The following is a 13,201-nucleotide window of genomic DNA, read 5'->3' on the forward strand; positions in this document are numbered from 1 at the left end:
TGCCAGCAATCAGACCCTTTGGCCAAGAGTTAAAAAAAGTACCACTGACACTGACTTGTTCTTCTTCAGACCTGAGCAGTCCCAATGAAGCTGGAAGAAACAAAGTCTTGCATGGTTTTACAGCCTCACTGAAAAACTGAGCCCAGTGCCCATCACCCATCTGTGCCACTCTGAGTCTGCATTTGGGGGAGGGAGGTTTTGGGACCTGGACACACAGGCAAAAGCAGGCTCTAGTAAGGGTCATTACTGCAACGTTTAGAGCTTTAACACATTTTTTGAGCACAGATGTCCCTCTCTAAGGACATGTTTATAAAGAGTGCTTTCCTTATTGCCCCTGTTCATAAAAACAGGTGAAATTGGAATAGAAATTTTCAGCTACAGTGGCACAGACAATTAAGGGACAAGGGAAGATGACATGTCTGTAGCTGGCTGAGATTAATGCTGATGAGCTATGATTGCAGCTTTCAGTGTTTGGCTTTTGGCTTTACAAGACCAAGCCTATAAATACAGAATTTCCTCATGTCTATTTAACAGCAGAGATTTTTTTGACACAAACACTGTAACAATTACAGGTGGGACAGGGTGTGATCTCAGCTCGGGGTGTTGCAGACCACAGAACACGCACTTCATGCCCAGCAGCCATCCCTGCTGAGAATCATGCCTACAAATACAAATTGCTTTCAGCTCTGAGGCAACATTAATTGAGATGCCCCGAGGAGCTGGCAGGGGACCCACTCCCAAAGGGGTCTGACTTTAGCTTTCACCAGAGAACTTCTTTCTTCTTCTGTTCCTGATCCACGGGCTGGAAGATTGGCAGAGGAGCAGGTGCTCTGGCGAGTGGCAGGGACAAGCAGCACAGGGCCAACCTGCAGCGTTTTGAAGCTACTACTGGAGAGCAAGACAATTGTGCAAAGGCTCATCACTCACCTGTCACCTGCAGGAGGACCCCTGGGGGACTGCAGGGTGTCACTTCTGAGACCAGGCTCTTGGGCAGGAAAGGTGGGTGGGACACACCATTTCTTGAATGCTCATTTATGAGTTTGTCGATTCTGATCTGAAGCTGGGGGTGTGAACAGACCTGGCAGTGCTGTGCCAGGGGTGGGAGGGAATAACCAGCACTAAGCTACAGCACTCCCCAAACACTCTGTGTACAAGGGGGTGTGGGGTCTCTGTGAGGCTGGCAAAGCTGGGAGCCTCACGGTCACACCCACACCTGGTGCTATGATGAGCCACCTCCTTTCACAGAGCTTCACAACCAAGAAATATGCTGCTGCTTTAGGATGGCTCTGAAACACTTCCCAGCCTTCTCCAAGGCGTTGCACTCCCCCAGCACCACCTACAAGAGCTCACAGCCCTCTGTGGTTTGTGTTGGGATGTGCCAGTGACAGCAGCTGGCTGAGCAAACACTTCCCAAGGGAGGTCAGCACTGGCTCGCAGGGGTGGCTTCAGCATGGTGGCTACATCCACCTCAGGAATTCCTGCCTTCCACCTGCTGGGATTTAGGAGTGGCCACTTCCTGAAAAAGGTATAAACTGAGCCATCCATGGGCATCATGCTCCATCTGATCGTTTCCCAGCCGGGGACACGGCCAGGGAGGGTGTTTGGCAGGAGCTGCCCTGTTTTATCTCAGGGGGAGATTTGCACATTGCTGGGAAATCTCTTTATCACACAGCCTTGCCTCTGCACGAAGCTTGTTGTGGTCAGGGTGGGCGACTCGAACAGCCTGTAGCAAAGAGCCCTCCATTTACCCTTTTAGCTGCTTTTTGGGGTGTGGCTACTGCACACATCTACACAGGGCAGGATGTTTCAGAAAAGAAAGGTTGGCTGCTCTGTGGGGCTCTGGCTCACAGTGCCAGCCCCAATGGATGCAGCAAACCAAAAAAGACAAACATGTCTGGAGGCTGCAGGGATGAAACACGGCACTGGGAGCAGCACACACTGCCCCCAAACCCTTCTCCAGGTGATGTCCTACAGCTACCAACATGCAGGACCCCTCACAGAATCCCTTGTTCTGCACATCCCCTCCAGTTATGGATTCGCTGGTGTTTTATGCTCCAGCAATCAACAGCCATCTGGGATTTGCTCTCTCTGGGGTGAAACAGCTGCGTGCTGGGGATGCTCTGTGGAGTGTCACAGGGAAAGGAAAGGAAAACAGAGAAGTGGATAACAATCAGTCTAAGCTGTCGAGAGACACCACCTCTCCTGGCCAGGAGGGAGATGTGGGCAGCAGCTGCTCACCCCTGAGGGCCTGGGGCAGGGTGGTGCAGGACGAAGGCGGCCACCACACAACGCCCTGGTGGCCGCTCGTTCAGGCCTTGGTCAGCCCTGCCGGGGGAAGAGCCACAAGAGTTCCTCCAGCAGGGCCTCTCGGGGACAAGAGAAAGTCACCGCAGAGCCAGGGACAGCAAACTGTGCCAGAGGAGCTCGAGGGACAGCGTGGAGTGAGCACTACAGGGCAGGGCGAGGAGCTCGGCCTTCCTCCTACACGGCGGCGTCTGAGATCCTCCCGTTCAGGGACGTCTTCGGCTGGAGGCCATTGTTCTGAGGGTGCTCCTCTGGCCTGGGCTGCGTCATCTGCTGCAAACGCTGCCCAGGAATGAAAGGAGAGCATCAGCCAGGGCTGGGGACAGCAGCAGTGGGGCTGGGGACAGCAGCAGTGGGGCTGGGGACAGCAGCAGTGGGACAGGCAGGACATGGATGGCAGCAGCCGAGGGCTGGGACCCAAGGCTCAGAGGTGACCCTGGTCACAGGACAAGGGAATGGTGCATGGAGTGGCTCCTCCAGCAGCATTTGGCAGCACCCCAAAAGCCTCTGCCAGCCACCTTTGCTTTGATGCTGCACAGAGCGCACGGCAGCTCCTCCTTTTATCTGAAATATGGGGAGCATCTGGTAACAGAGGCAAACTGTTACCAGGCAAGACCAGCTGCAAGGAGCAAGAAGAGAGAGCTGCAATGCTACAGGCCTCAGAGCAGACCTATTTTCCAATTAGAGTTGATTACAAAGCATTACTAAGTAACTACAGTGGGTTAACAAGCTCAGAGCCTGTGCCTTTGATGCAGATCAGAACATCCACCTGCACAAACCTGTGTGCAGCAGCGATTCCTGCCACCCTGAGCTGATCAAACAAAAATTGCAGAGTCAAGTAAAGTGAAGCAAGAGCCCAGGAAAATATGGAGGGGGAAATCATTACTGGAGGCGTGTGGATTGAGTGTCAGGAGTGATGAGGAAGAATGAATCACTTTTGCCAGTCAGTGAGGGACTGATGCTGTGCACTGCAGAAGACAATGCAGAGGAGGATTAAGCCTGACCTGAACAGACATCACTGAGACAGGTAGGACCTCTTTCCAGTAAAGGGAAACAAACTCCTACCCTCCAATACCATTGAAGTGGCTGCTGCTGGGTGAATTCCCTGAAATGTTCACTGAACTGCTTCTGCCATTCATGGTATTTTTTTCCCCTCTCACATTCATGCTCAGTAGGATCAAAATTACTTGTAATCTTTCCTGTCTGTCAAAACCACTTTATTCAGGATTGGCATCTAATTTCCCTCCAGCTCCAGCTCTATTACAAATTAATCCAGGATCTGTGCATGCAAGAGGCCAAAAATTCTCTCTGTCTCTCCGATACCAACACATACTCACACAGATTAGCCTACTTTCTTCCTGCTGCCATCTGCTGCTCACTCCAAGGTCTGTGAATGATTGAGAGGGGGTCTGGCTCTCCTGATGTTTGTGGGCAATGTCAGAGGAAGAGTCAGACAGGGAGTGGCACATCAGCCACTCAGGCTGCTAACTGCTGCTGGTGGTTTGCACAGGATGCTGAGGGGATGGCTGGAAACTCAGGAGCTTCCCTCCAAGCCCCTGGGGCAGCACAGGACTACACAGCACTTGGGAAGGGTGATGGATATACATGGCACAAGCCTTTGGTCAGGAGGAGTCCAGCTGCTCCTGAGGGGGCACAGCCCAGTCTGGGCTCCTCCAGATGCTGCAATGTGCATTCTCCATCCCCAGAGAAACACGACTGACACCGGGCAAAGTCATTGAGCCCATGCCTGGACTTTCAGGCTTCCCTTCCCCCCTTTTCCAGCTCACATTAAGAGTGAATAAGGAGCCCTGTAAATGTCTGAGAAAGGGCCTGCTGTTGGAATTGCACTGGTCTTCAGCCCAAAATCAATGAAGTGGCTTGACATAACACCCTGGCCTGAGTCCTGCAGGAAGGATAAGTACCTAAAGCCAGCTTCAGATGGAAAACCAGGAACTGAAAGCAGATCCAAGTCCCCAAACACACCCAGTTCCCACATCAGAGCCCATCCAAATGGAATGCTGGGAGGAAGAAAACTCAAATCCATCTGTAACTTCACCTCAGGTAGAGAACCTGAAGCTGACCTCAGCCCAATAATTCCAGCCATAACTTTTTTGAGTCAGACTTTGCTAAAAATACAGCATCCCTAAAACAAACTCATTTGATTTAGATGGCATTTGGTTGCTGCTCCAGCTGGGCTGGGAAAGCCATAAATCAACACTCCTGGGGTGACTTCTTACAGCTGTAAGCAGCGAGCCAGGGATCTGAGGCACAGTGCTCTCACGACTGAATGTCAACACTCTAAATAAAATCTTAACAGTAAGTACTGGGCATGACATAGAGTCACTGCCACATAAAATCCTGCTCAAATTACTAAAGAAAATGTTTTAAACAAGACCAGTGTGATGGGTATTGTGGGTCTTTCTTGCCTCCTAACCCCTCAGGAATGTTCTCTGAAAGGCAGTGACAAACCACCCCTGTGCTTGTTTCTGCTGCTAGCAGGGCCTAGCCTGAGACATTTCATGATTCAGGCCTGGAGGATGCTGATCTCCCTGCTGAGGAGTGCCAACAAACATGCTCAGAGCCAGGAATCGTCAGGAGCTGGGATTTCTCTGGGCTGGGAGATTTCAAGGATTTCTTCCCAAACTCTTCCATGGCTCCAGTAGCCCACACCAAAGGGGTAGTGAGGGGAGGAGGGCTCCGTTTCTGTGGTGACACTCAAATGTCAATGAGGAACAGCAGACATGAGGGCAGAGCACCTGAAGGTGCAGCTGACTGCTGCAGGTGCAGGCACAGCCCAGCAGAGCTCCAGGTTAGATGTGTCCTGCCCAGCTGTGCCGTGGCACTGGAGGCTGTTCAGGGCACTGGGACTGCTCTGAGCCTCCCTGGGCTGCACAGAGCCCCTGCAGCAGCAGCCTGCAGCACTCTGACAGCTCTGTGAGCTCTGACAGAGCAGGGGCTGCTTGGGCCGGGTTTAGCTCAGCGAGGAGCTTGCCCTGAGCACGGAGCAGGGTGGGGAAGCTGTTCCTACCTGCCGGAGGGTCCCTGCTGAGGTGAGGAAAGAGTAGAGCATGTACCCTGGAATCAGAACCATGGAGGACAGGGCCATGAGCCAGCCGATGCCTTGTCCCCAGGCAGGATAGACGTATTTTCCCAGCGTCAGAGGGGTCATTTCCACCACACTGAAGAAGAACACACCCTGGGAAAGAACAGCAGCCATTGCAGAGGAAAGTGCAAAATCAGGGTGCAGCCATTCTCTCCTTCATTACCCTCTTAGCTCCCAACAGCCTTACAGGAACCCAACAGCTCTTTACATTAGTCTGGATTCTTTCAGCCCTCCAGATGGTGATTCTGTATCCTCTCTTCTTATCCTATGTAAAAAGCTGGAACTGCAATACCCCTCACTTCCTTCTTCACTGAACTACTCAGACAAGCAGTGCCCCCAGAGCAGCTCCTGGGCAAACAAACAGCATCCTCACAGCTGGTCCCAGGAGTCTCCATCCTCCTGTCCCTGGCCTTGGCACACCACTCCCTGCACTGCTTGTGCTGGAAGGGCAGGAACCTGCAAAGGCCAAACTGCTCTGCATTTTGTGATAGCTTTGTTCTCATAAGCCTGTCAGAGGATGAAGCTGAAAGCCAGAACCAAGAACAGCTTTTTGAAACATTGAATTATTTTGCTTATCTTCTGGCATCTCAGGGGAAAAAAAAAAAAAAAAGAAGAAAAAGAAGAGCTGATGGCCTCATTTAGATTAAAAGCAATCATCTAGAACTTTTTTATGGGTGATTTCCAGCAGGCAGAGTGAAAGAGGCTCCTGTATCACTTTACCCATCTCCAGTCTGCCTGGGACCCCCTTGCTGGGGTGAGAACAGTGTTTCCCTACAGCCCATCTGGAGGCCTTTCTAGACCCACTCCTGCACATTGGGCTCCCCAGGTCTCACCAGGCAGACAAGGGGTGTGAAGAAAGCCCAGCAGATCTTCCACCAGATGCAAGGCTTGTAACCAATCATTTCTTCAATGTTCCTGTAAAACCTGTTCACACCTACAAGAAGAAATGAGCATTGAAAAAGAACCCCTCAATTTCTGCACCATGGTCTGCTCATGGCAGAGCACAGGCCAGGCACAGCAAGAGGGTGAGAGGGTGGCATGAGAAGCATTAGCTGGAGGGGATGGGGTACTGGGATACAAATTCATGCTAACAGCTTCCATGGCACACAAACTCATGCTAACAGCTTCCATGGGACACAAATTCATGCTAACAGCTTCCATGGGACACAAATTCATGCTAACAGCTTCCATGGGACACAAATTCATGCTAACAGCTTCCATGGGACACAAATTCATGCTAACAGCTTCCATGGCACACAGATTCATGCTAACAGCTTCCATGTTCCTGGTGTCCTCTTGAGGACCCAGAGGGAACGACCCCAGGCATCTGCCAGTCTGGAAGAGGTCTTTGTGATGGCCTGGAGAAGTGAGATGAAGCCTTCCACTCCTGATTTTCTGAAGTTATCAGTCTAAGCTGTTTTTGGTTGCAAAACTGTCATTGTCTTCGCTGGCTTTGGCTCTTTCAGTAAGTCACCATGCCCACAGAGAAAACAAAAGAACAAGGTGTTTTGTGCTTACCATAACACCAAGAAATTGAGATGGTCTCGAAGAAGACAAGGAAAAGGAGACACATGCCACTGGCTGAGTAGTAATCAAACAGCTTGAAGACATAAATGCCACCCTGAAAAGACAAAACCAGGGTCAAGGAGTTCAGTTGTAGATTATGATCGACAATATCAGCCAGCAGCTTGGATTGCTGCTGTCCATGTCTGGTGGTTTAATGTTAATTTCCTTGGACAGTAGAGCCACTGTTGCAATGTTTCCACTGGAGTCTGGTTCCCAGCAGCAACACTGATGTGCTCTTGCAGACAATTGGCCAGCCTGCTCAGGCATAGCTGAGGGTGAGGAGAAAAGAAGACATTCACTAGGATCTCTTCTATTTCTCTGCTTTAGTCTGCCCCTCCCCAGAGGGTTCCTCGTGAACCCACACTGCTCCACAAACGGTCTCCAGAGCACTCAGCCCTCACCTCCCCTCACATGAACCTCAGCTTCAGCTCCAGAGGTTCAAGCCCCCAACAGAGAGGTTTTATTTGTGTTATCTTAACTCTTTGCAGCAGGCATTCCCTAAATTTGGGCTCTGTTGGCTTGAGTCCTTACTGCAAATAGCAAAACAACAGGCCAGACTGACCATAGACAATGGTAACAATTATGGAGGCATCCTAAGGCACTGGAGATGCAGCAGTGATGGGCACACCACTTTATCCAGAACAGGAGAAATGCTGCCACTTCTCCCCAGGCTTTGGTGGTGCTGTGCTATGCCAAGTGGCCAGAAAGGTGTCAGGGATGGAGGGACAAGCACAGCCATCTGTACCTGGGTGATGTTGGAGAATCCAATGAGGTAAGAGATGAAGCAGACCACTGCAATGAAGATCTTCTTCCTGGCTCTTAGGACTCGAGGGTACTCATCCATCAGGGCTGTAATGAACCCTTCCACAGTGCAGAACTATGGGGAGAGGCATACACCGAGGATAGATATATGTGTATTTATAAGGAGCTCACACACATTGAGAACCTTAGTGATTTCTGCACTCTGCAGACTCTAGAAAACAAAGAGATATCTGCACAAAGCTGGTCTGAACCATCTTCTGAAAATTCATCTCTCTCCCCACTGAATATAGATGGAGCTAGGAGCACCAAAGTTAAATACTTAAAAATAGCTGAGATAAATCTCTGCCTTTTGCTTCTCATGAAAAGCCTCCTCTTTCTTCCCACAAACTCCCTGGGGCCTCCCCATCACTGCCCTGCTCCCCACGCTGCCAGGCCCTGTGTCACAGCTGTGCCTGGCTGCCAGCAGCTGGGACATGTGCAGGACCTCTGCCCCTGCTCCCTTCTTGCTCTCAGCCTGTGGAACCGCCCTTGTGTGGCTCGATGATCCAGAAGGTTCCGTAAGGACCTGCATTACCCAGTCTCGTGTGCACAGGAATAACAACATCTCTGATTGCCCAGTCCTTCATTTTGCTTTTTCAAGCACACCAACAGCCTCCCAGCACGTCACCTTTCCAGAGGTGGAAACCCCTGCATAGTTTGTGCAGAGTATAATAATAATATATCATAGTATAATAGTATAATAATAATAATGCTGCCTGCACCATAACACATAACGAAATCCCCATGAGTGCTGCCTTCCAGTTCTCCTACTAGCTCTGCCTCCTGGCACAAGGGCAGTTTGATTGTGTGTATGTGAAGTGCTTCCTTCCCTCCCATCTCTTGATAAATGCTGAGATTTACTTTTATATCTCGCTCCCAGAAACTGCAGGTAACATACCTCTCTGTGCCTCTAGCAACAGCCCTGGGAATGTATGAGGGCAGCAAACTGGCTTCCCTGGTCAGGCTGAACAAATGTACAAGCCAGTGCAATGAAAAACAAAGTTTTTCATCACCCTCCGATGTCAGGGACTTCCCCCTCCCCAGGAAGAAAACAAAAACCCTAGAGTGGAGGTGGAGGTGTACAGACAGACCAAAGAGAGCAGCAGAGGGTTGGGAGGATGTGTGGAAGAAGAATGCAGTGCCTGAGCCTGTGGCTGGGCAGGGATGGTGGAAGATGCCCCTGCTGACTGCTGGGGCTGGCTGCCCCGTGGGCCAGAGCAAGGCAAAGGGAGATGTGCCTGCCCAGGGTTTTGTGTCTGCATGGAAAGCCAGTATTCCCAGAGCCCCAAAGCTCAACTGCTTCCACTTGAATCTTTAATGAGCTGAGCTTTTTATGTTGGACACGAGTGCCATTAAAGCATCTTGTGCTGTTCACGGTGGGTTGAGCTGCCTCTACAGTCACTGACAGTGAGCTCCTCACCCCATCCCACCTGTCTGGAAGAGTCAGCACTGAGCTGGCACCACAGTGTGGAGAGATAGCACGACTAAAAAACCACTGTCAGAAGCTATTCCTTCCACATGGCTGCAGGGGCAGGCACTGCCAGAGCCATGGCAGGGCCAGGGGAGCTGAGACCAGAAAGGGAAATGTGTTTGGAGTGGAACAGCCCCAGTCGGGGCAGAGGGGGTGTCCAGCAGAGAAGGAGCAAAGAAATGGGTGCCTTAGAGAATGGGATGCAGTAAAGCTGACAGCCCTTTGGTGCAGGAAGAATGATCAAAATCAGGGAATGCACAGAGGGAAAGCCAGGGAGATGGGTGATGAGAAACAGGGCTACAACGTGAGTTGAATTCTCTTTGTCTCCTATCAAAATAAAGCTCCTGTGTAATGGAGAAATAAATGATCGTACACTGCTTTTTCTAGCCATGGAACAGTCAATAACCTTCACACCATTTACTGAAAATTGCCTCCTGACAGCCTCAGACTTCACAGGGGCTGCAGCCTGCAGGAGGCTCACCTTTCCAGCCCCAGGGACTGCAGCTGCTGGGCACAGGGCTCATTTTTCCCAGCTTACAGACCAAACCTTGGCTGCTTGTGCATGTAGGCACCTGAATGAAGGCATGCTGCTTTCAGAGTGCCAAGGAGCTGAGCACTGGTGCCTCCTGTTCTTGCCACTGCAGTCTGCTTTCCAAAAAATCCTGCTTTTCCCACCAACCCTCTCCAGCCAATTTTTATCACATATTCTTCTCTTCTTCATGCCTCGCCCCATGATATTATTTCTTTCCCAAGCATTTTATTTCCATTAACTTCTCTTTTTTGCTCCTTTCCCCCTTGAGGGGCCTAATCATCATCACACAAGCTGCTGGGTCCAGCATTCTGGGCTTGGGAGTCAGTACAGGGTTGGCAGCTCTGTCTGAAGGAGAGTCTCTCTCCCACCCTCTCCCAGTGTCAAGGGTTTGCTGTTCCCTGCTCACAGAGCATCCTGTGGGCATGCAGAGACCGTGGGGAGTCTGGCCACAGCTGCCAGATGTGCAGCAGAGGTCCATGAGAGTGCTCTCACCGCTGGCAGCTGGGAACCCTCGTGGCCAGCCCACGGGAGGCAGCTGCACATGGGACAGACACAGGCTGGCTGGCACAAGGCTTGCCAGCTCCCCGAGCAGTAAATGCCTGACCTGGAATCCCCTAGGTTAAAAGGAGGCATTAGCACGTTCTGAAAGGGGCTCTGGATGGGAGAGAGCCCGGATGGAGGAGAGCAGAGGGGGCAGCAAGGCACACGAGTCAGGCACTGCAGGGGGGTCTGTCAGTGCAGGTCATCCATCCCAGCCGAGGGGCTGCAGAGGGATGAGCACCGGCAGGAAGAGGGGGATGGAGCTGCAGGAGCCTCTCTGGACCAGCATCACTCGGGCTGGAGCTCGTGGGTGCCCCCAGCCCGATGTCAGCCCAGCCTTTCCCCTGCCGTGCCTCCCCAGCCTGGCTGCTGAGCCACTCCAGAAATGCCTGCTCCCACTCGCAAATAACACCCAGGATGTGTCATCAGCCCTTTTCAATTCTCCAAAATGCAGTGGAATTGCAGCCACTGTAGCAGCCCCTTATGCTTTATGTGCATAAGCTGCCGTGCTGCTGCTGTGTTTGAATGAACCAGAGCTCCACATGCAGACACAAAGCTTCTTCACACGGATTTAGCCGTGCTTTTAAAAGCTTGTTTTCCTTTGGATGCTTCACTCCCCCCCAGCCTGTTCCTCCAGGCAGTGATGCCCCCCAACAGACTGGCTGTCAGAAGGGACGTGGAGAATTTCAAGAATTTTAGAAGCAAATGCGGCAAATAAATTCCACAGGGTGTTTAGAGGGCTTATTGCCATGTCTCGAACTATTTAGCAGCACTGACTGAATAATCCATGCAGATAATTTTTTTTCTGTAAATGTAGTTTCTTTCAGTACATTTAGGTATTATTTGATTTTTTTTTTTAATTTTTTTTTTTTCTGAATTCTGTCTGTGGTAATGCATTCATGAGCTTTATAAAGTGTTTATGAGAGTGTGACATGATTGAAAACCAGATTGGGTTGATTAGATTTTCCTGGGAACCAGGTGTGACATTTCAGGAATGGGTTTGAGTCTGATTGTGAAGCAGGCTGGGGTTTATGAGCAGTAGCTGCAATCCAAGCCAGCACCATTTTGCACTGGAGGTTTGTGCTGTGAGAGAAGAGCATGTGGGCACAAGGGCTCCTATGACACATCGAGTGCAGGTTTTTGCAGGAACCTTTGATTTTGGTGCACTCAAAAGGAAGGCATGCTGCAATTCACTGCTGCACTGGGCAGCTGCTTTTATGCTGAATTATCAGAAAAACCCTATCACCACTTGTAAAAATGCAGAGATTATGGTTTTTGTTTTGTTTTGTGAGGGTTGTGAGGGGACAGGGGAGAGACCTTTTGCTCCATAGAACTGCTTCCCCTCAGGTACCTTGTAAAGCTGATCTGATGGCAGAGCAGCCAGGGTTCCCAGGCACCAGCCTCCTCCAAGGTGTGACTCTTCCTTCTGCCAGGATCTATCCCTGGATCCATGGAGCAGCCCAGGGAGCTGCAGCTCAGGCACCAACACCAGTGCCAAGCTCAGGGGGAAAGCTCAGCCCCACACCATGAGAGAGCAAACCCCACTGTGCTCAGCACTGTCACCCTGCAGGAGGGGACACCTGCACTGCACCTCACAACACTTCTGTGTCTTCCCCTGCTTTGTCCTGGCTTGTCTCACCTGGCTGTCCAGACCCAGCATCATCAGCATGGAGAAGAAGAGGATTGACCAGAGTGGGGACAGCGGCAGCTGTGTGACAACCTGCGGGTAGGCGAGGAAAGCCAGCCCAGGGCCTGCAGAGAGGAAAAGAGGGATGAGCCCACTTGTACAAAGCATTTGATGGGAAGTCCAAGCTAAAGGCCATGGTTAAACAGAGAGACAAAAGTTACAGCCCAGAGCTCAGGGGTTTTCATGCAGGGAACACCTGAGCCTTTGTGCCTGTGAAACACCAACTCGGTGGGAGGCTCGGGGGTAAAGGTGGGGAGGCAGAAATGATTGGAGAAGCAAATCCTGCAAGCAAGAAAGTCACCAAATTATTGCAACCAAATGGAGCTGGAGCACTTTGCTAGAAAATAAACTGATATTCAGAGCTGGTTTTAACTTTCCTGGTGCCTATTTTTTTTTTTTTTTCATCACAAAAAGCTGTTTCTTGAGATGAAAAAGGAACTCCAGGTTTTGATCACATCTACTGAAAACACAGGTAGTACCTATTCTCCATAGGTTTCAGACAGCAAATGGCCTACATAACTACTAATAACTAAATAACTACTACAGAAAAAATATATAACACTACAGCAACTAAAACTTCAGCACAGCTAGTCAGGAAAGACCCACAAGCACCCCACACTCAGTTACAAATAGTTCTCCCAGGTTGCTGTTGCATTTGAACCTGGGTTTCTGCTTACCTGAGGAGGCCAGCTCTGCCACCGACTTCTTTGTGATGTGTGACATGAAGCCAATGATAGAGAAAATAACAAATCCCGCAAATACGCTTGTGGTGGAGTTTATACAGCAGACAATGATGGAATCTCTGGAAGAGAGGAAGAGAAGACACCTGCAGTCCCTGCCAAGAGCAGAGGGTGGGGTGAAGTCCAGGCCCTGCAGAGACCCGGCCCCGTGCCTTGGGCAGGTAGCACGGTGACATGCCAAGTGTCCTGCAGGCAGGGAGCCTCTGCAGAGGTCACAGAGTGTCCCCTGGGCTGCCTGCTGCCAGCAGGGTGACAGCAGAGATCAGGCAGACCCACCACAACCCCTGCCTCAGCCAGGAGCACTCCCTGCCACGGGAGGATGGACACGAAGCACTGACCTGTAGACATTGTTGTGGAAAGTGTTGTAGCTGCCCAGAGCAATGAGGGAGCCCAGCCCCAGGCCGTAGGAGAAGAAGATCTGAGTGGCTGCATCCATCCAGACCTGCGGAGAAGGAGC

At 51.0% G+C, this 13,201-nt stretch overlaps 1 protein-coding gene across 2 annotated transcripts in view; it reads right to left on the reverse strand.

The window, feature by feature from the left end:
* Positions 1–233: 233 nt before the first annotated feature.
* LOC102104120 (sodium- and chloride-dependent GABA transporter 1-like) overlaps positions 234–13,201 on the reverse strand; it is a 34,049-nt gene continuing 21,081 nt past the window's right edge. For both annotated transcript variants that reach the window (XM_005530540.2, XM_088055056.1), the window contains 8 exons: positions 13,083–13,186; positions 12,682–12,806; positions 11,957–12,069; positions 7,719–7,850; positions 6,926–7,028; positions 6,241–6,341; positions 5,333–5,500; positions 234–2,586 (listed from right to left, as the gene is read on the reverse strand). In XM_005530540.2, the coding sequence (XP_005530597.2) occupies positions 2,482–2,586; positions 5,333–5,500; positions 6,241–6,341; positions 6,926–7,028; positions 7,719–7,850; positions 11,957–12,069; positions 12,682–12,806; positions 13,083–13,186 (951 nt within the window). In that variant the 3' untranslated portion in view covers positions 234–2,481. The remainder of the gene's footprint in view (positions 2,587–5,332; positions 5,501–6,240; positions 6,342–6,925; positions 7,029–7,718; positions 7,851–11,956; positions 12,070–12,681; positions 12,807–13,082; positions 13,187–13,201) is intronic.

The sequence above is a fragment of the Pseudopodoces humilis genome, chromosome 5 (assembly GCF_049639895.1).
Source record: "Pseudopodoces humilis isolate 2021_Gansu_Grassland_sample_001 chromosome 5, ASM4963989v1, whole genome shotgun sequence".
Classification (NCBI taxonomy): domain Eukaryota; kingdom Metazoa; phylum Chordata; class Aves; order Passeriformes; family Paridae; genus Pseudopodoces; species Pseudopodoces humilis.